The sequence below is a fragment of the Bombina bombina genome, chromosome 4 (assembly GCF_027579735.1).
Source record: "Bombina bombina isolate aBomBom1 chromosome 4, aBomBom1.pri, whole genome shotgun sequence".
Taxonomy (NCBI): Eukaryota; Metazoa; Chordata; class Amphibia; order Anura; family Bombinatoridae; genus Bombina; species Bombina bombina.
Window position 1 is genome coordinate 248,962,351 of NC_069502.1, and position 23,972 is coordinate 248,986,322.

Consider the following 23,972-nt stretch of genomic DNA (forward strand, 5'->3'; position numbering starts at 1 on the left):
CCGGACCCCCCGCCAGCTATATTAAATCTATAACCCCCTAAAGTGAGCCCCTAACACCGCCGCCATCTACCTTACCTACCCCCTAAAGTGAGCCCCTAACCCGCCGCCATCTATTTTAAAATTATTAACCCCTAATCTAATCCCCCTACCCCGCCGCCATCTATATTAAATTATTTAACCCCTAAAATACTAAACTATCCCTACCACTAAACCTAAGTCTAACCCTACAAATAGCCCTGAAAAGGGCTTTTTGCGTGGCATTACCCCAAAGTAAACTGCTCTTTTGCCAGCCCTTAAAGGGGCTTTTTGCGGGGCATGCCCCAAAGAAAACTGCTCTTTTACCAGCCCTTAAAAGGGCTTTTGGCGGGGCTTTGTCACAAAGTAATCAGCTCTTTTGCCTACAATCTAAATCCCCCTACACAGCTGCCACCTATAATAAATGTATTAACCCCTAATCTAATCCCCCTACACCGCCGCCACCTATATTAACTATATTAACCCTAATTATATTAGGGTTAATATAGTTAATATAATTATTATATTATATATATTAACTATATTAACCCTAATTATATTAGGGTTAATATAGTTAATATCGTTATTATATTATATATATATTAAGTATAATAACCCTATCTAACTCTAACATCCCTAACTAAACTCTTATTAAAATAAATCTAATATTAATATTATTAATTAAAATATTCCTATTTAAATCTAAATACTTACCTATAAAATAAACCCTAAGATAGCTACAATGTAATTAATAATTACATTGGTTACATTGTAGCTATTTTAGGGTTTATATCTATTTTACAGGTAACTTGGTATTTATTTTAACTAGGTACAATAGCTATTAAATAGTTAATAACTATTTAATAGCTACCTCGTTAAAATAATAACCAATTTACCTGTAAAATAAATCCTAACCTAAGTTACAAATACACCTACACTATCAATAAATTAAATAAACTACAAATATCTAAACTAAAATACAATTAAATACACTAAACTAAATTACAAAAAAACAAAACACTAAATTACAAAAAATAAAAAAAGATTACAAGATTTTTAAGCTAATTACACCTATTCTAAGCCCCCTAATAAAATAATAAACCCCCAAAATAAAAAAATGCCCTACCCTATTCTAAATTAAACAAGTTCAAAACTCTTTTACCTTACCAGCCCTTAAAAGGGCCTTTTGCGGGGCATGCCCCAAAGAAAACTGCTCTTTTGCCTGAAAAAAAAACACAATACCACCCCCCAACATTACAACCCACCACCCACATACCCCTAATCTAACCCAAACCCCCCTTAAATATTCAATCATCAATTCAATCAGCCAATCAGATTTTTCTACCTTAATTCCGATTGGCTGATAGAATCCTATCAGCCAATCGGAATTCGAAAGACGCCATCTTGGATGACGTCATTTAAAGGTACCTCATTCGTCGTTCAGTCGTTGGCCGGGATGGATGCTCCGCGTCAGAGGAGCGAAGAAAGAAGATTGAAGATGCCGCTTGATGGAAGATGCTGCCGGATGGAAGAAGACTTTGCTGCCGCTTGGAGAAAGACATCGCCGGGATGAAGAATTCTTCTTTGCCGCTTGGAGAAAGACATCGCCGGGATGAAGACTTCTTCTTTGCCGCTTGGAGAAAGACATCGCCGGGATGAAGAATTCTTCTTTGCCGCTTGGATAGACATCGCCCGGATCAGATGAGGAGTTCGGCCTGGTTGGGTGAAGACAAGGTAGGGAGATCTTCAGGGGGGTAGTGTTAGGTTTATTTAAGGGGGGTTTGGGTTAGATTAGGGGTATGTGGGTGGTGGGTTGTAATGTTGGGGGGTGGTATTGTGTTTTTTTTCAGGCAAAAGAGCAGTTTTCTTTGGGGCATTTAGTTAGGGGTGTTAGGGTTAGATAGAGTTAATATAGTTAATATAAATACTATAGTAACTATATTAACTATATTAACCCTACTATAATTAGGGTTAATATAGTTAATATATATAATGTAATAACTATATTAACTATAATATACTTAGGGTTAATATAGATAATATAGCTGGCGGCGGGGTAGGTAGATTAAATTAGGGGTTAATAATTTTAATATAGATGGCGGCGGTGTAAGGGGCTTACATTAGGGGTTAATACTATTAATATAGGTGGCGGCGGTGTAGGGAGGGCAGGTTATAGGGCAAAAGAGCTGTTTACTTTGGGGCAAAGCCCCGCAAAAGGCCCTTTTAAGGGCTGGTTATAGAGCTTATTACTTTAGGGATATTAGATTAAGGGTTAATAATATTAATATAGCTGGCGGCGGTATAGGGGGATTAGATTAGGGGTTAATAATTTTTATATAGGTGGCGGCGGTGTAAGGGGTCAGATTAGGGGATAGACAAGGTAGATGGCGGCGGTGTAAGGGGTTCACATTAGGGGATAGATAAGGTAGATGGCGGCGGTTTTAGGGGTTCACATTTGGGGATAGATCAGTTAGATAGTGGCGGTTTTAGGGGCTCACAGTAGGGGGTTAGTTTATGTAGATGGCGGCGGGGTCTGGGAGCGGCGGTTTAGGGGTTAATAACTTTATTAGGGATTGCGGCGGGGGATCGCGGTTGACAGGTAGATAGACATTGCGCATGCGTTAGGTGTTAGGTTTATTTTGCAGGTAGTTTAGGGAGTTACGGGGCTCCAATAGTCAGCGTAAGGCTTCTTACGGCTGCTTTTTGTGGCGAGGTGAAAATGGAGTAAGATTTCTCCATATTCGCCACGTAAGTCCTTACGCTGTATATTGGATACCAAACTGCGCTGGTTTGGTATACCTGCCTATGGCCCAAAAAACTACGGCGACGGCAGAAATATATGCGTGTAACTTCTAAGTTACGCCGTATATAGGATACCAAACCAGCGCAAATATTGGCGTTGCCAGCTTTTGCGGGCGACGATTTTTATCGGATCGGGCCCCAAGTGTATACTACTGGAGTATGTATATATACGTCAATACCATGGTGTCAGGCAGAATATTAGCATTTTTTAAAGCAAAAACAATGGCATACATCTAACTTCATCAATGTTTATTTAAAGTTTGCTGATATATAATTTCATCATTTAGCTCCTCATGGGAAAGGTTTGGATACCCCTGCTATAAATACAAGGAAACAACTACAGTTTTTTCTATTATATTGTTTTGACGTCTTTTTTATGCACATATATATGTATTTTATTATGTTACATTCTGATACCATTGAAATTGATTGTTTAGGTTTTAATTAGCGAGACACAAATGACACCACATTCAAAGTCTGTAATTAACATTATATTTTTATTAACATTTTATTTTTCTCTACAGACATACAATAGATCAGAAAATGATGGCAAAATTATTCTCACTCATTACCTCTTTCAGTAAACGTGTTAGTGTTTATAGCCCATAACTTGCAGTTAACCTCATTATTAGCATCAACAAATGACTTGTTACTCATGAAAAAAAAACATTATAATAGACCATCTTTATTGTGCTTGATAAATATGCAAGAAAAACATAACCAACTTTAACAAGAATATTATCTGTTTTTTCATTACATTCAAAATAAAAGTTAAGCTTTAACTTTAACAGTAATCAGCAATTACTTTACAAATGTGCCACGGAACATTCTTTTTTTTACCTATAATTTTATAAGTGCTTTCAGTGTAATTTTCCCATAAATGCTAAGGCACACCTCCTCAATTGTACCCTAAAGCAAGTATATTCTTACAAGGTTATTAAGGAGGTTAATAAACTACTAATATACTTAGCCCCTTTTTTCTTTTTTGCAATTTGTTTTTTTTTTTTGCTGACAAAGTACCTACATCCAATACAGAGGCCCCTGTTGCAGTCCCTGCTGTCAGCCTAGACAGTGGGAGCCACAACCAGGGGGCAGAAGGCATCTGCCTTCATATTGTAAGGGAGCATTGATCATATGAAGCCAGATCACAATCATTACAGAGAGTGACTGTGTCTGTGTTACTCTCTGTACGATTGACTGTTGGTGAGGGAGGGAAGGACTGGAGCAGGTGGGTAGCCCAGGAGGGACTGAGTTTCCTACACTACAGATAAAGTTTATGATGGGAGGCCCTAAGCTACATTAAATAGGGGTTGGAGGGGGAAGGGGGTCCCTACAGTACAGAAAAGAAGTAATCAATCAGAGCGGTGAGGTGGGGAGGGTTACCCCTACACTACAGAAAAAAGTACAAACTAAATAATATCAAACAAAATTTTAAAAAGTTCACAGTTTCTAACTGGCAGACTGGCTGCCAGTAACAAACATGGCTGTGGACAATGGGAGAAAGGGGGTAAGAGAGCTGGGATCAGCCCTAAACTTAATACTTGCAGACTGTCTGCCAGTACCTATGATGGTGGTGACCAGTATGCGGGGGAGGGGGAATATAGCTGTTTGGGAGGGATCAGGGGGTGGGAGGATAATCCCTACACTACAGCTAACCTTACAAACTAACTGATTAACCCCTTTGCTGCCAGGATTTTCAAAAGTGTGGTGCACAGCAGCAATAAGTGGCCTTCCAATTGCTTAAAACCAATGGCAAAGCCATGCATATCTGCTGTTTATTAACAAAGGTGATCCCAGAAAAGCTTTTATAACCATTTGCCTTATTACTGAAGTAGTTGTGTGTAAACACGTTCAGTGAGAAACCCAAAGTTTGCAAAAATGCTAATAACTTTTTTATATGATTGTATTTGACGGCGACATAGTGGCATCAAATATACCAAAATGGGCCTAGATCAACACCTTGGGTTGTTTACTTAAAAAAATATAAATAGTTTTCATAGGTTAAAAAAACAAACAACAAAACTAAGGTTTTATTTGTGTTTAAACAGAGCAATAGCAAGAATTCTCCGGTACTTTGGGCAAGTTTTTCTCTGAAATTCCTGTTATTGAAGGGTTAATCTATTGAAATCCAAATCCATCTTGATAACTAGAAAACCACAAAAATGTCATCAAAACTGAAAAACTAAGTTGTAGAGAACGGGGTTAGAAAATGGTGACACAAAGTTCTTGATAAAGCAAATTACGATGTTTGAAAACCTATTTTATGCACCTTCTTTTTTTTTTAAGAAACCTGTGCAAAAGATCTGAGTCTCCAGCAAACAAGATGCAATGACAAACTGTGAAATTCCAGTAACAAAGTTGTTTATAAAGATGACAGTACTGTAACCGGCAATCACGACAATGCGTGTGTAAATTTGAAACAAACATTTTAGAACAATAATGCTGCACACAATTTATAGATGTTGTGGTCATGATTTATTTTTTATTGTTTTTCATGCAGAGCCCTTTAGCTGTACTTGATATCACATATAAAATACACAATACATATGTGTAAAAAAATTTGTGTCTTGCTCACCGGAGACGGACTATATGATAGGGATGAATAGAGCTTTAAGGAACCAGTAGTTCCTAAAGTGGACAGTACTGCCCCCTGGGGAGCGGTGGGATTACTGAGGGGGGCACTAATAGGCATAATAGGTGGAAGGGGGGTATTGGGATTTCCATCGGGGGCACTAGTAAGAAAGGAGTGGAAGAGGATGCCAGTAGCCTCTGCAAGAATAATTACTGTAATTTGCTTTGTGCAATGTTTCACTGCTCTTTTACAAGGCCTTTTTTCTCTATGATAGGTCAGGTTTATCAGCAGCTTATACTGTCTCTCACTACAATAAATTGCAGCAACTTGTACTGCTGGGGTGTTTTCTTTGTTTTGCCAGCACTGTACATTAGAAAGGATTTTTAACATTAACTACACAGTTATAATAATTGTGTAGTAGCTGGAAACATAGGAAAGGCCTGTTGTGCTTGTCTGAGTAGCTTTGCACACAGTTTTTAAGTCTTCTGTCATCCGAAAAAATCTGGTGATGCATTACATTAAACTTTGGTAAGAAGAATATGATTTCTATAAAGATGATTTATTGGTGCACTAGTGCAACTGTTCTCCAAACAAATAAATCAACTCCAGATCTCCAACTGTGACATGAAATCAGAGATTGGGAAACTGACAGGCCTGCCTTTTGGGCAGGGTGTGAGGGCCACCCGCTCAGGGCCCGCTCTTTGGTGGGCCCCACAATGTCAGTGTTGAGGTTATGAGATGGTGCAATGTATATGTTCTATTTAGTTTATGATAAGTGTTTATGGTATCAGGAGGTCTAATATTTTGTGTTATTCTTTATATAGGGGCAGGGCATACATGGGAGGAGAAAAGGGCACTGGGCTGAGGGGCCATACAAATTAATTTTGCCCAGGTCCCCGCAAATGCTAAGGTTGGCCCTGGAAACTAGTATCACATCATCAAGCCCATCCATGGGATTAACAGTTTTTGACAGTTAAGAAATCACTAAATGTGGTTTATAAAACTATCACACAGTGACTATCAACTTTATAAAGCTGGTATTGAAAGATAAAGATAATACAGATTTAATAAAATTAAAAAAAAAAATTTTTTAATATGTTTGTTACTTCTTTAGATTGTATTGTGTCATTGAGGCCTATGTATCAAAGGTCTTGCATACCTGATCCGACAGACCTCGCTGAATACGGAGAACAATACGCTCTCCGTATTCAGCATTGCACCAGCAGCTCACAAAAGCTGCTGGTGCAACGCTGCCCCCTGCAGATTCACGGCCAATCGGCCGCCATCAGGGAGGTGTCAATCAATCCGATCGTACTCGATCGGGTTGAATTGTGGCGATTCCTGTCTGCCTGCTCAGAGCAGGCGGACAGGGTTATGGAGCAGCGGTCTTTGGACTGTTGCTTCATAACTGCTGTTCCTGGCGAGTCTGAAGACTCGCCAGAAACACAGGCCCACAAGGTCCATACGGAGCTTGATAAATGGGCCTCATTATCTTTATAAGCGGTGGTGCACTGCTGGTCTGAATGTTATTTTTATGGGTTAGGGGGGCACCGATGGTGTTTAAAGTTAGGAACCACTGATCTAGACCATGTATTCAAATACACCTCTAAAATATTGCCTGTCGTCATTTCAGCGTGTCTCGTACATGTGCAACTAAATAGAATTATTTGTCCTGGAATACTTGCAAATATGTCAAAAAGACCGTTTCGGGACTTTAGTTGTCAAATCCAATAGAATCAAGAAAATGGACTGTGATTTCCAAGAACATTTCGGCTCCATGTAAAAAAATAGGCCTTTTTTGTCAGAGAGTTTAAAACACATTTTCTTCTCTGGGAAACAACCAAATTCTGGGATTGTAATCACCTGAAAATAAATCAGCCGATAGATTGTGATCAACTCCCTTACTAATCCATTTGCATTAATATATTATATAACATCTGCATTTGTATTGGTAGTATTCATGTGATTATATAATATATATGTGTGTATGTATATATATATATATATATATATATATATATATATATATATATATATTGTATATATATATACTGTATATATATATATATGGCTATCTGTACAAATTAATTGATATTTTTTTTTTATTTAAGTGCACAGATCGAAAGTTTTCTTTTTAAGAAATAAAAAGGTGACACTAGGATAGAGAAGGAAACATACGTCCATAAACCCACACGTGGCCCATCTACAAACTGTCTTTCAAGTCATTTGGGGAGGCAAGACATGTCCCTTTCCTGCAGAGTGCAACCAGCATTTATCTTACAGTTAAAATTCTCATCTTCTTGACCACACATACACTCCTTATTTATATTGCCCTGGGCCTTATTAATATACTCTATCATATAAATGGTGTATTTTATCCCCCTTTTTCCTAATTCTATTAAAATGGTCTATAGGAATATGCAAGGTCTGCAAGTGCTGTACAATATAAACCAGGGAAACATCATTATGGAGTTTTACAAACTATTAATAGTTTAATGTCTGATCCATTATTACATTAGCAGGGACATAATGAAAGCAACAGACTTATTTTGTTTAACTTCAATATCTAACACAAATATGCAAATATCTATCACAATTATGCAAAAGCATTAAATGCAAGAAACACGTTTCTAAAAGCCCCAGAAGAGGGATCCAAGTGCCATTCCCGTTGCTGCTCCTGCGAGCATGCCCATTGCAAGGTCTCCGTCGTGATCGTAGTATCTTTCACGAATGATAATGTGATTAGCAGGAGGTGCTCCTGGTCCTGGGTAAAGAATAAGGTGGATAGATCTATAAACATGTTACAAAAATATGTTTGGAAACTATAAAATCTATTAGTATGGAGGAACAGTGATATAAAACAAATATATGATCCCATGCTACCGACACCTGTGCCTTATAATAGCAATAACAATAACTACTTTATAGAGTCATTTTAAAGTTTACTGCCAGGAACAAGTTAAGGCTAATGTTATGAGTTACTGCAAGTGTTTACTGATGTAAAAAACTAATGCATTCAGATTAGATTGAGCCTCTTTTTAAAATCACTTTTATTTACCTTCATTTTGCAGTTTATAAAATGCATTTTCCCTGCAAGTGGTGTTGAAATTGACATGCATCTTATATGCTAAAAGCACCCTCTAGTGGCTTTTGTAGTGATGTTGCTGAGTTAGGACAATATAGGAAGGACTGCAGATGCTGGGACAGAGAAATGGCATGCAGTGTGGCAGGTATTGAGAAGTAAAAATAACAGCAGATGATGCAGAATGTGATTGTCACAGTACAGTGTTCTGAATTAGAGAGGGTGATACTAAGGCTGGAAGGCAGTAGTGGTGCATATTAGTGTGGTTAAGGAATTAAGAGATTTACATGGCTAGGCTGGTCGTGGGTACTAATTAATTAAATTAGGAGAGATAAAATTGTCAATTTCTTTTAGATAATGGGCAGGTTAGAGTGTTAAGGGGTGTTTGTTTACACTGTGAGGACAGAGGCTATAGTTAGGGGATATTTAAGGCAGTGGTGTCCAGAGAATATAGGGTTAATGCTGTGGGGTAGGCTTTCTTGTAACTTTATCCAGTCAGGGGTAATAGAAAATAAGTTTGAACAAGAATATCAAGAGGTCATAAATAACTGCAACTGATGTATACCTTTAGCGTTTACCATACAATTTTATTTTTATATTGGGGTATTATTGTGATAGGAATGAGTACTGACCCGCTTTATAAAAAAGCTTTTTCCCCCAAATTGTTATACATCTAATACAACCACAATGGAGTCACAACATATATGACCATTTGATACCACAAAAACATGCATGTACGTGCACACATTGCATAAATGTCCACTTAACACATGTGTAATGCTTAATATCTCTTGATACTAACAAATAAACGTTTAGCCAACCAACATAGCAATCCATCTCCCTGCCACCGTAACTATTACTGCAGGAAATGAAAACATTTAATCAAGAAGCTTACATGTTATTGCTTTTAGACCAGCACACCAGTCTACTTGAACTTTGGCAGTGGAGAGTATATTGTGGGGTAGCGTGCAGCTGATGATGTTTTTTTCGCCAAAACATTGCCACATTTTTGTAAATCTGTGTTAAAACGTATTATATTCATCTCTAAAATGTGAAATAAATGTGATAACAAAAATCATAAAAGGAAAACCAAATAAAGTTCTGAATAAAGGATATGTCTGTGTCCTCTGGATGAGTTTTTCAGCTTGTTAGCATTCCTCAGTGAGATCCCATAAAAAAGGAAACAGAAAATTGCAACATAGTGTGAATCTGTAATGGCACTTTGAGGAAGTAGTTGTTTTGTAACAAATGACTACTTACATTTGTTGGAGCTTTCCACTAAGCTCAAGGATATGCGCACTCCCACTTTATACTGATGGGAAAACAGTACACTAGGCAAAACTTGGATACAAATTTATTTTAAAATATATAAAAGCGTCACATATGCCTTGATAACACCACAATGTAAGGGTACAAAAGCAGATATGCTGTAATAAATGCTTCAAATCGCCAAACTTGCAAAGAGGTAAATGGATCAGCAGGAGTGTGACCGCCGAAACCAAAACCTCTTTAGTAGCAAGACAGTAGCGCTAAGCCCCCAGGTGTCCTGGCTAGTGTAGAGACGTGATAAAACTCAATATAGAACAGTTCAGTTCTGACGTACGTTTCGCAGGTATGCTTTGTCAAGGAATGTTTGTGCGCATGTCCAAGAGTAGGTTTTAAAAGGACTCTTGGACATGCGCACAAACATTCCTTGACAAAGCATACCTGCGAAACGTACGTCAGAACTGAACTGTTCTATATTGAGTTTTATCACGTCTCTACACTAGCCAGGACACCTGGGGGCTTAGCGCTACTGTCTTGCTACTAAAGAGGTTTTGGTTTCGGCGGTCACACTCCTGCTGATCCATTTACCTCTTTGCAAGTTTGGCGATTTGAAGCATTTATTACAGCATATCTGCTTTTGTACCCTTACATTGTGGTGTTATCAAGGCATATGTGACGCTTTTATATATTTTAAAATAAATTTGTATCCAAGTTTTGCCTAGTGTACTGTTTTCCCATCAGTATAAAGTGGGAGTGCGCATATCCTTGAGCTTAGTGGAAAGCTCCAACAAATGTGAGTAGTCATTTGTTACAAAACAACTACTTCCTCAAAGTGCCATTACAGATTCACACTATGTTGCAATTTTCTGTTTCCTTTTTTATGGGATCTCACTGAGGAATGCTAACAAGCTGAAAAACTCATCCAGAGGACACAGACATATCCTTTATTCAGAACTTTATTTGGTTTTCCTTTTATGATTTTTGTTATCACATTTATTTCACATTTTTTTTTCTTTGTGATATTTGGTATATTTATTGTAATTTCATCTCTAAAATGTGTTTGTTGGCCTAGTTTTATTCAAATTCCTATCCCAAAACTTACTATATGCTTAGATTCACATTATATTCATAATCTATGCAAAAATCGCAATTTAGAAACTGAAACAAAGGCTGTCCAACTTGTCACTCGCTGGCCCCATCTTTGTAATACAAAGAACATTTTTCTCTTGTTAGCACTGATGTTTTATGTTTTTTAAATTGGATGTGTTGTGCTATCCTGGCATGTTTAGATTAGAAACAAAGCATTATACCAATGTATTGATTTTCAATCAATACAGCATTTAAAGGGACATATAAAAATCCCAACAATGGGCCCCATTTATTAGGCTGTGACTGCAGCTTCGGGCTGCAGCGTTTCAGGCTTGTGCAAGAGATCTCTGATCAGATTGGGATGACTGACAGCACCTGCTTCTGTGCAATTCACAGTGGCTTGTTCAATGTTAAATTCTGGGCAGACAGGTTCCTGGGAGCAAACCTTTGTTATAAATGGATTACAATGACAAGGCTCTTTAAACAGTAGGTAAGTGCTTTAAAAATCACCTACCTATAAAAACATCCTCTTCACAGTATTTGAGCAGGCTACTAACTTATTCCCTCTAGACTACTAACTCTTGTCCCCTGACTAGTAAACCATAGTATATGCACAAGATAATACAGCAACTCCTGAGTATAATGGTGCGCATGACGACAAAGATACTGCCAAATCCCCAAGCGATATCCACAAAAAGCAGTCCACAGCACCAAATGAATGATATCCTCTTTGTTCTAGACATAAAAACAGTAACGTTTCGGGGGCGATCCCCTTAGTCATGTATAGGTTAACAGACACAGGGGCATAGTTATCAAGCTCCGAACGGAGCTTGATGCCCCGTGTTTCTGGCGAGCCTGCAGGCTCGCCAGAAACAACAGTTATGAAGCAGCTGAGCAGGCGGACAGACATTGCTGGAAATCAACCCGATTGAGTTTGATCGGGTTGATTGACACCCTCCTGCTTGCGGCCTATTGGCCGCGAGTCTGCAGGGGGCGGCATTACACCAGCAGCTCCTGGGAGCTGCTGGTGCAATGCTGAATACGGCGAGCGTATTGCTCGCTCGTATTCAGCGAGGTCTGTCGGACCTGATCCGCACTGTCAGATCAGGTCCGACAGACCTTGATAAATAGAGGCCACAGTGACAGCCGTTTAAATGTTTCTTTTTCACACCATTCTCTCAATCTTAGTGGCTGGCTCCATCTAGTGGACATATTCTGTATTTGCATCATATTCACCACATATTATTAAAGGGACAGTATACACCAATTTTCATATAACTGCATGTAATAGACACTACTATAAAGAATAATATGCACAGATACTGATATAAAAATCCAGTATAAAACTGTTTAAAAATTTACTTAGAAGCTCCCAGTTTAGCTCTGTTGAAAAGGTTAGCTGGAACACCCACTGAAAGTAGTTGTATAGCAAAAACAGCAGAAACTCCCCCCTCCCCCTTCCACTGCATATGAAAAGACTCTTTACACAAACAGGAGTAAGCTGGAGTAGGTATACGTCAGTATACTTCAAAACTTTGTGGCTTGGTTAGGAGTCTGAAAATCAGTGCAATGTTATTTAAAAATAAGCAAAACTATACATTTAAAAAAAAAACACAAAACACTTTATAGGCTACATAAATGGATCATCTTCAAAACATTTAAGCAAAGAAAAATCTAGTGTACAATGTCCCTTTAACCTCATATGTTTAATGCATTTTAAATGTATCTTTTCATGTATCATCTTCTTTGCAAGATACTAAAAAATGACAGAGAAAACTATGGAAATCAAAAAGAATAAAACAATGGGAGATAAAAAGAACAAGGAAGATAGGAAGATAGGATGGTTTTTGTATCCCAGCATAGTACATCAAGTCATCAAATCTCTAGGATTATTTGTAAACAATGGTACATACTTTTATGTCTATAATAAAGAGGATATAATTCATTTGGTGCTGTGGACTGCTAGTTTGTGACTAGTAAACCATAGTAATACTTTTCAACTCATAGTAATATATATAAAATGATTCCTCACGCGTTACCTTGTGGATATGGACAGGCGGCATATGCTTGACCATCCCTAGTATAAATAACTTGCGATCCAGCAGGTGGATATCCACCAGGATATGAGTCATATCCATAGGCCTAAAAGTAATAATAAAACAATTAACATATTGAAAATGCTGAGCTACTAGAGTATGCTACAACTATCATTAATATCTGACATATCATAAAAACTTCTACAACAGACTGAATACAGCAATGTATAGAGTGAAAATTATTAGCGCTATTGAGAGCTTACACCGCCCAAGTGAAATCAATAGCGCTCCTATTCTTACACTTATGTGTACATATTATGTGTACATTGTTATATTGTACATGTAATACACAATATACACATAGCTCACTGGGATATTAATTTAAATGCTTATGAATTGTTGAGTATTTTTATAAAATGTATTGTGGAAATATAACAATCTTTACATTGAATGGTTCATTGACTTGCATTAGTGGAAATTTGGTCTAATGATTGGTTGTGCACTTGGGGGAGGAGTTGTTACACTTTATTTATTCACTGTGTTTCACTTGTACTGATTTGTCTGAGGAAGGAGTGAAGGCCCCGGAAACGTTCACAAGATAAAATATCACTATGTTAAACCCAGTGAGTGCATATGTGGTGGGCTTTTATATTGATTGAGATTGCACCCTTGGTACTTGAAGATTAGTGAGAGCTAGCCTCAAAGTTAAAATAATATATATTATTATTATATAGTTACATTCTCTGGTAATTCTTTTTTACCATCAACTTGTAAAACTCAATTGTGCATTATTCTTAGCGTGGGCCTGCAATATTGATAGCACACCCTGCGCTATCAGTAGAGCTCCACTTGTAATCTGATGCGATATCATGAAAACGTGCAAACAAGTTCATGGTTAAGCGATTAAACTAGTGAAGGGATAGCGTGGCTGACTTCGCTCGAGTGCAACCTATACTTTTAGAGTATATACCATAAACTTCAGAATCATAACCCTACAACTTTCTATACAGGGACTGTCTGATCGGTGTAGGAGCTTATTTGACCAACACATCAAAGGAGATAAGATAAGCATCCTCAAGTGGCTTTGCAAACAGTATTTCTGAAGAACAGTACAATTACAGTTTTGAATGCTTTGAAATATATTTATAGTTGTTTCGCAATACAGTGCTTAATTGTTCCTATATACACATATACTGTATATACTATGCAAATATATAGAAAATATTTTAAAAGACACTTTAATAAAATTAACCAGCTGGCACTGTATGTTTTTAGGGACTTGTATATGAACCTCCTCTGGATTAATAAGTGTAAAGTTTTAGTGTCTATAAAACACTGGGAGCTGCCATGTTGTAACTTGTGTTACCTTCTCTGCTGTGGCCAATTAGGGTCAGTTATAAATAGGTCACTAGAGTGTGCAGCCAATGGTTGTGCTGGATTTAACAGTGTTCTGCACTTCCATTTCTAACAGGAACTGAAAAGCTCACAATTTCAGAATGGAATTACAGGAAAAGAGGACAAAATAAATAATGGAAGTATATTGCAAAGTTGTTTTATTATATACAATTTATCATTTTATATTACCATCTCAAAGTGTTTAATGTCCCTTTAAGTCCATAAAGGGCTCTCCACTAACAATAGCATAACTTCTATTCCAAAACAGAAACATTTTGCATTTCATGTTTCTTTAATTAAAGGGACAGTCTAGTCAAAATTGAACTTTCAATATTGAGATAGATCATGACATTTTAAACAACTTTCCAATTTACTTTCAATATTAAATTAGCTTTTTTCTCTTGGTATTCTTTGTTGAAAGCTAAACATAAGTAGGTTCATATGGTAATTTCTAAGGCCTTGAAGGTCACCTCTTACCTCAGTGCATTTTGACAGTTTTTCACAACTAGACTGCACTAGTTTATATGTGCCATAGAGATAACAATGTGCTCACTTCGGTGGAGTTATTTATCAGTCAGCACTGATTGGCTAACATGCAAGTCTTTGAAAAGAACTGCGATAAGTGAGCAGTCTGCAGCGGATTAGATGCAAGGTAATTACAGAGGTAAAACCCATATTAATATAACCCTGTTATAAAGGGACTATCTATCTTTTTAACCAATAAAAATTAGACAATGGGGCATATCTATCAAGCTCCTTATGAAGCTTGAAGCCCTGTGTTTCTGGCGAGCCTGCTCCATAACCTATCCGCCTGCTCTGAGGAGGCGGACAGACATTGCCGCAATTCAACCCGATCGAATATGATCGGGTAGATTGACACCCCCATGCCAATGGCCGATTGGCCGTGAATCTGCAGGGGGCGGCGTTGCACCAGCAGTTCACAAGAGCTGTTGGTGCAATGCTGAATGCGGAGAGCGTATTGCTCTCCGCATTCAGCGAGGTCTGTCGGACATGATCCGCAATGTCAGATCATGTCCGACAGGCCTTTCATAAATAGGCCCCAATCACTTTAATTTTTTATTTTTTTTTAAACCTCAATCAGAATGTTTGCAGGTAAATAATTTGATAAGGTTTTCTAAAACAATTACAAAATACCACATTGTTTTTATATGACAGAATGGAACATAGTTAAATTGCAAACTCACCGGTGGGGACGCATATGGTGTGTAAGGAGGAGCAGGACCAAGTAATGCTTCATCATATAATAGACCCGGAGGAGGCACATGCTACAAAACAAACAAAATTCATGATTCTATGGTACGTTATCAACTTCCTTAAAAAGGCAACAAAGCAATTATGACAACTTTCAATCACTGAATACACTGCATGGCAATAATTTGTTTTGAGAATCTGAAAAGCTATGCCTTTTTGGTCGAGAAAAAAACATTAAAATACACTATGGACAATATTACAAATGGCGTGCTAATAGTTACGAGCAAGTGATAAGGGGTACATTGCGGGTGTTTGCGAGCCTCGGGTTTATCACTTGTATTACAGGTTGAAATTAAATGCTATCGCTTGAGCGCAATTGCGATTTACGCTAGAAGGATTACTGCATCCTCAGAGTTCTGGTTAATTGCTTTACAAAACAAAAAACGTGTCACAAAACACATAAAAAATATATTACAAAGTACAGTTAAACTCATATTTGCACTATCTACTAAAAATTATTAAAAAAATATTGCACAAAAAAGTTATAAGGGCTCAAAGATCTGCTCTCAGGGGTTAGAAAAAAAGGCAAGCAAAGGGATTTAACAGACATACACATATATACATATATATATACACACGTCTAAAGATGAATATTTATGTGTGTGTGTATATATATATATATATATATATATATATATATATATATATATACTGTGTATGTGTACATATGTATTTACAGACAGATAAACACATATAAACATATAAATACATACAGGGAGTGCAGAATTATTAGGCAAGTTGTATTTTTGAGGATTAATTTTATTATTGAACAACAACCATGTTCTCAATTAACCCAAAAAACTCATTAATATCAAAGCTGAATAGTTTTGGAAGTAATTTTTAGTTTGTTTTTAGTTATAGCTATTTAGGGGGATATCTGTGTGTGCAGGTGACTATTACTGTGCATAATTATTAGGCAACTTAACAAAAAACAAATATATACCCATTTCAATTATTTATTTTTACCAGTGAAAGCAATATAACATCTCAACATTCACAAATATACATTTCTGACATTCAAAAACAAAACAAAAACAAATCAGTGACCAATATAGCCACCTTTCTTTGCAAGGACACTCAAAAGCCTGCCATCCATGGATTCTGTCAGTGTTTTGATCTGTTCACCATCAACATTGCGTGCAGCAGCAACCACAGCCTCCCAGACACTGTTCAGAGAGGTGTACAGGTTCTCAATGGGGTTCAGATCAGGTGAACAAGGAGGCCATGTCATTAGATTTTCTTCTTTTATACCCTTTCTTGCCAGCCACGCTGTGGAGTACTTGGACGCGTGTGATGGAGCATTGTCCTGCATGAAAATCATGTTTTTCTTGAAGGATGCAGACTTCTTCCTGTACCACTGCTTGAAGAAGGTGTCTTCCAGAAACTGGCAGTAGGACTGGGAGTTGAGCTTGACTCCATCCTCAACCCGAAAAGGCCCCATAAGCTCATCTTTGATGATACCAGCCCAAACCAGTACTCCACCTCCACCTTGCTGGCGTCTGAGTCGGACTGGAGCTCTCTGCCCTTTACCAATCCAGCCACGGCCCATCCATCTGGCCCATCAAGACTCACTCTCATTTCATCAGTCCATAAAACCTTAGAAAAATCAGTCTTGAGATATTTCTTGGCCCAGTCTTGACGTTTCAGCTTGTGTGTCTTGTTCAGTGGTGGTCGTCTTTCAGCCTTTCTTACCTTGGCCATGTCTCTGAGTATTGCACACCTTGTGCTTTTGGGCACTCCAGTGATGTTGCAGCTCTGAAATATGGCCAAACTGGTGGCAAGTGGCATCTTGGCAGCTGCACGCTTGACTTTTCTCAGTTCATGGGCAGTTATTTTGCGCCTTGGTTTTTCCACACGCTTCTTGCGACCCTGTTGACTATTTTGAATGAAACGCTTGATTGTTCGATGATCACGCTTCAGAAGCTTTGCAATTTTAAGAGTGCTGCATCCCTCTGCAAGATATCTCACTATTTTTGACTTTTCTGAGCCTGTCAAGTCCTTCTTTTGACCCATTTTGCCAAAGGAAAGGAAGTTGCCTAATAATTATCACACCTGATATAGGGTGTTGATGTCATTAGACCACACCCCTTCTCATTACAGAGATGCACATCACCTAATATGCTTAATTGGTAGTAGGCTTTTGAGCCTATACAGCTTGGAGTAAGACAACATGCATAAAGAGGATGATGTGGTCAAAATACTCATTTGCCTAATAATTCTGCACTCCCTGTATATATATATATATATATATATATATATATATATATATATATACTGTATATATTAACAGCTCCATAGGCAATCGGCGTTGACGAGTTTCGCTGCCTGCTTTCTTCACTCAAGTCCATGTCAGAAGCGATGCTACTATCTGTCACACTTGAAGGGCCGTGTTCCTGTTCCACGGCGTAGGTTCTGGTAAGATTGTTTCATATTTTATACATGTATGATAACGCAAGAAGACAGGGTCACAGTGTGACTCCTTTTATCTGTATAGAATCAAGGGTTAATATCTCCTTAGGGGGATTATTGAACAGGGGGGAATAATCTTATATGTTTATTTGATTTTATGCTGCTTTTATGTGTGAGATGTTATGGGATCATAGGCTGTTATGGAATATACAGGTTTCACTTTCACTTTGAGAGCCATGCAGCGTACAAGCTTGGCTCACTTTCTCATAGCAGGGACGGTCCTGCATTATGCACCATGTGATTCATTCCCTTTTTTCCTGACCGGGTGTCTTTTAGAGAGGAGTCATAAATCTCTGTACTGTCTGGGTCATAGGAGGTGGTGAGTGCCCCAGCCATTGGGGTATAAGGGTGCTTTTTTTTTAAATAAAATAAGATGTTTTATTTCTCTAGTTCTCCGGTTATTGCACTAGCGATAGAGGATTCTGTTACTTTAGAGGGCACTCCCTTCCTAATGAGTAATTCCTGTTTATATTGTGAGGAGGGCTTAGTTCCGCCCTCTCAATTATGTTCCATATGCCTTGATAATGTGATAATATCAAACATGTTTGATACCACGGAGCCGTCTACCTCTGAGGAGTTGTCGTCCAGTGAGGTGCGTACCCTACATTCTTATATCTCTACACATTGCAGTTTTCCCATAGCATTGCTGATCCTCCATCTGGAGGGGGCCTTTTTTCACCAGGCGTTACTGTGCACTTCAGACGGCGGTGTCTGCGGCCTTTAATGCTTTACCTCACCCTGCTAAGCGCAAGCGAAAGGTTACATATTGCACTCCTTCCCAGAGTACATCAGATCATTTATTGGCTTTAACTTAGGGTTATCCGATGATGAAGTTCTTTCTGAGACTTCAGAGTATGAACATTCTGGGTCGGAGTCTGCTGCCTCTAATCCTCCGGCTGCGGAGGAACCAGACTTTAGTTTAGGAATTTGCGCTTTCTTCTAAGGGAAGTTTTTGGCAAATTCAGAGGTTCCAGAGGCCAAATTGCCTGATGAACCTTTAATTCTTAAATTGGATAGAATTTGAGGAAAGGGTGGTACCTTATCCTACCCTGCTCCTGTTAGATGGCGAACATTATTAGGAATGAATGGGACAGGATTGGATTACTTTTCCCCCTCTTCTCCCTTTAACAAATTGTCCCCAATCCTGGACTCTCAATGGAGTTGTGAGGTTCCGTCCCTAAATTGGATGGCGTTATCTTCACCCTTGCTAAACGTACTACTATCCTGCTTGAGGGTAGTTCTTCGTTTGAAGAGCCCATGGATAAAAGATGGAAACACTGTTAAGAAAGATGTTTCAACATATGGGATTTTTGTTTCAACCGTCTGCGACTGTTGCCGCGGTTACTGGAGAAACTACCTTCTGGTGTGATTCCTTATAGGATTTGATCGGGGTGGAGGATTCCCTCGACGTTACTTAGAAAAGATTTATGGCCTTCAGGGTTGTTAATTTTTTTTTCTGTGCTGCTATTAGGCAGTTTATTTGTTTGAATGCTATGGTTTCAGCTCTGGCTGAAGTCATAATCTGTGGATATGACTTCTAAATCTAGACTTCTTCCCTCCCTTTAAGGGAATGATTTTGTATGTTCCAGGCCTGGACTCAAATTATCTCTACAGTCAGAGGGGGCAAGGGTGCTCTCCTACCGCAAGAGTATATGCACTACTCTAAGGGACGATTTTCATTTATTTCGTTCTGATAAAGCCCATGTCAGCAGTCCTCTGCTAAGCTAGAGCAAACCAAGAGCTCTTGGGAGCCGGCTCAGTCTTGGAATAATGCCAAGCAGAGCAAGAAGCCCACCGAGCCTACGTCGGAATGAATGGACGGTCCCCGGTCCTCTTCTGGATTGTGTAGGGGATAGTATGTCGCTCTTTTCAGTCGCTCTGTTCAGGGACGTGCAGGATCCATGGGTCCTGGAGGTCATAGCTCAGGGTTACAAGATAGGTTTTAAGTCTCAGCCACCCAAAAGCAGATTACTCCTGTCTTTCTGACCAGAAAGGAGGGAAGCCTTTCTGGGGTGTGTACGGGATCTGTCCTCTAGAAGTTATTGTCCCGGTGCCTATTGCAGTGAGAGTTTTGGAATACTATTCAAACCTTTTCGTGGTCCCTAAGAAGGAGGGAACTTTCCGTTCCGATTCTGGACTTAAAGTGCTTGAGCAGGTTTTTAAATGTCCCCTCGTTTAAGATGGAGACAATAAGGTCCATTCTTCCCCTCGTTTGAGAGCGATAGTTCATGACCACGATAGATCTGAAGGATGCTCCCTTCTCATACCAATCCTCAAGGACCACTTCCAGTTCCTAAGGTTTGCATTCCTGGACCAGCACAAACCTTTTGTTTGGTTTAACTAAAGAAATTTTTCTAAGAGTGGACCATTCGGAATATCTTCTCTGTCTTCTTCGATCCCATGGATGGCAGATAATCTAGAGAGAGTTCCAGGGTAGAATTCTCCTGTACTATAATAGTCTCCATAGACATGAGAATATTTCTAACAGACAATAGACTTTGCAAGCTAGCTTCAACATGTCTTGCCCTCCAGATCTCCTTAAGGCCATCTGTGGCTCAGTGTATGGAGGTGATTGGTCTCATGGTGTCCGGCTTGGACATCATTTCCTTTGCCAGATTTCACCTCAGACTGTTGCAAATGTGCATGCTGAACCGGGGGAACGGCGATCATTTGGATCTGTCTAAACAGATTTCTCTGGACAACCAATCGGGAGAATCACTCTCTCGCTGGTTTTGTCCGTGGCTTACATCAACCTTTCCATTTTTGCTTTTAAATCTTAGCTGAGAGCTTGTATGTGAGTGCTGGACTTTCTCTGTGTGTTGTATTAATTTGTTTTGTAATTTTCCCTATGGTTCTTGCACCCAGACCTGTCTGGGGTTAACTGCCTGTGACTCTGGGGACAGCATAGCTTCCTGTGAGTGCCCGTGAGCACTCAGGGCTGAGCATGTTGCAGGGTCATGGGATGTGTACCCGGTCCGGTATGAGAGTACAGTCCCCTTCCTTGTTTTGTATATGTCTAGGGTGATTACATAAGCCTGTGCACCCTTCTCTTGTTCCCAGTTTGTTTGGATTTGAAAGCTTGCATTGTGTGTGGCTGTTTTAGGGTCCCAGGTATTGGAAAGGACCTTGACGAGGTACCTTGGCTTGTCCCATTTGGCCAGATGCAGTAACTAACCTTTCCATTTTTGTTTTTAAATCTTAGCTGAGAGCTGTCTGGGGTTAACTGCCTGTGACTCTGGGGACAGCACAGCTTCCTGTGAGTGCCCATGAGCACCCAGGGCTGAGCATGTTGCAGGGTCATGGGATGTGTACCTGGTCTGGTATGAGAGTGCAGTCCCCTTCCATGTTTTATATATATATATATATATGTATATATATATATATATATATATATATATATATGTATATATAAAGTATGTATATATATATATATATATATATATATATATATATACAGTTGTATGCAAAAGTTTAGGCACCCCTGACAATTTCCATGATTTTCATTTTAAAAAAATGGGGTGATTGTATCAGCAATTTCATTTTGATCTATCAAATAACTGAAGGATACAGTAATATTTCAGCAGTGAAATGAGGTTTACTGGATTAACCAAAAATGTGCAATATGCATCTTTAGACCGCTGTTTCATAACTTCTGTTTCAGGTGAGCCTGAAGGCTCCCCGGAAACAAGGGGCATCAAGCTCCATACGGAACTTCATAAATCGGCCCCTAAGTGTTTTCAGACCTCAAATAATTTGAAGAGAAGAAGTTCAAGTTTATATGACAACTGGTCAAAATAACAAAAAAGGTGCAGTATTTTTAGACCTTAAATAAAGTCATCAAACAGCAATGTAAAAGACTGGTGGAGAGCATGCCAAGATGCATGAAAGCTGTGATTGAAAATCAGGATTATTACACCAAATATTTCTGAACTCTTGCTAAGTGAAAACATTAGTATTGTGTTTAAAAATTAATATGAACATGTTTGTTTTTTTACACTATTCGAGGTCTAAAACACTGCACCTTTATTGTTATTTTGACCATTTGTCATGTTCTGTAAATAAATGTTCTAAATGACAATGTTCGGCTTTTTTATGTATATCAGGTTAGCACGCAAGTGAAAACAGTTTACTTTCAACTTGTAATACAAGTGCAACCTGACGTGTGCAAAAAGCTTACTTCTAGCACAGTTAACGCTCGAACGGGAGAGTTAAATATTGCTCCACTTGTAGTCTGGCCCTTAAAGGGATACTAAACCCAAATTTTTTCTTACATGATTTAGATAGAGCATGCAATTTTAAGCAACTTTCTAATTTACTCCTATTATCATTTTTTCTTCGTTCTCTTGCTATCTTTATTTAAAAAGCAGGAATATAAAGCTCAGGAGTCAGCCAGTTTTAGGTTCAGCACCTTGGATAGTGCTTGCTTATTGGTGGCTGACATTTAGCCACCAATAAGCAAGCGTTACCCAGGTTCTGAACCAAAAATGGTCCAGCTCCTAAGCTTTACATTCCTTCTTTTTAAATTAAGATAGCAAGAGAATGAAGAAAAATTGATAATAGGGCCTCTATTTATCAAAGTCTGGCGGACCTGATCCGACAGTGCGTATCAGGTCCGCCAGACCTCGCTGAATACGGAGAGCAATACGCTCTCCGTATTCAGCATTGCACCAGCAGCTCACAAGAGCTGCTGGTGCAACGCCGCCCCCTGCAGAATCACGGCCAATTGGCCGCCAGCAGGGGGGTGTCAATCAACCCGATTGTATTCGATCGGGTTGAATTGCGGTGATGTCTGTCCACTTGCTCAGAGCAGGCGGCCAGGTTATGGAGCAGCGGTCTTTAGACCGCTGCTTCATAACTGGTGTTTCTGGCGAGTCTTCAGACTCGCCAGAAACACGGTCCGTCAAGCTCCTTTCGGAGCCCCTAGGAGTCATTTCGAATGTTGCTTAAAATTGCATGCTCTATCTAAATCATGAAAGAAAAAGAAAAATATCCTTCTTTTTTACATAGAGATGTTCAGGTGATATTTTCTGGTCAGCTTCTTACAGCTATGTTGTATCACAATCAAATGCTTTAACATTTGGGGGTATCAGTCTAGACGGGGTGTACTGAGGATTAGACAGTAGAAAGTGGAAAGGGCTAGATTTAACAAGCAATGGATGCTGCTGTGTCCATCCGAAGTTTCTGTCTCGCCAGAAACTGACGTTAAGAAGCAGCCGTCATGAGACCGCTGCTCCTGAACTTGTCCGCCAGCTTTTAGGTGGCGGACTGCAATCATCCTGATGCGATACACTTGGGATGATTGACACCCCCTGCTAGTGGCTGCGAATGTGCAGGGGGCGGCATTGCACAAGCATTTCACAAGAAATGTCAGCATTTAGACATGTCCACTCCTCATATAATAAATTGACCCTATAGTGTTAAACCAGCATAAATTATTTTAATCTGTCAAGTCCCCCAGTATGCAAGTTTACAAAAAGTCACATTGTGCTAAATGATTTTCATACAAAATCTAAATGGAGTACTTACAATTTTAGTTCTGGCCTCTTGCAGAGCAGATTTCCAAGCCCTGAAAGATGAAGGATAAAGATAGAATAAAGGAAAGATAAAGGATAATATTGTAATATTTGTGTCTCTCCTTCACATACAGAACCCCCGTTAGCAAGACAAACAGCTCTCAGGCTAAATTTGCCTTTCTAAAATGTGTGACCTCGCTATACAGCCAAGGCTTTTAAGATAATCTCATCAGATCGGACAGCTTTAGAGAATCGAGCCCTTATAGAGCAAGAGAGCTAATAAAGGTTACACAGGAATGATAGTGGAGAGACAGGGTGCAATAGGTATGAAAAATAAATGAAATAATAGACAGAGAGGTGATGGTGGAGAGGGGTTATATAAGAAGTTAGGAATAAATCTTTGTGCGCAGAAAAATGCATATATTTAATTTTGTATAAAATGTGATGATACTACACAGTGG

The 23,972-nt window shown here is 38.9% G+C and overlaps 1 protein-coding gene across 3 annotated transcripts in view; it reads right to left on the reverse strand.

Moving 5' to 3' along the window:
* Nucleotides 1-3,295: 3,295 nt before the first annotated feature.
* PLEKHB2 (pleckstrin homology domain containing B2) overlaps nucleotides 3,296-23,972 on the reverse strand; it is a 181,776-nt gene continuing 161,099 nt past the window's right edge. For all 3 annotated transcript variants that reach the window (XM_053709871.1, XM_053709868.1, XM_053709870.1), the window contains 4 exons: nucleotides 23,525-23,564; nucleotides 15,463-15,543; nucleotides 12,866-12,968; nucleotides 3,296-8,153 (listed from right to left, as the gene is read on the reverse strand). In XM_053709871.1, the coding sequence (XP_053565846.1) occupies nucleotides 8,020-8,153; nucleotides 12,866-12,968; nucleotides 15,463-15,543; nucleotides 23,525-23,564 (358 nt within the window). In that variant the 3' untranslated portion in view covers nucleotides 3,296-8,019. The remainder of the gene's footprint in view (nucleotides 8,154-12,865; nucleotides 12,969-15,462; nucleotides 15,544-23,524; nucleotides 23,565-23,972) is intronic.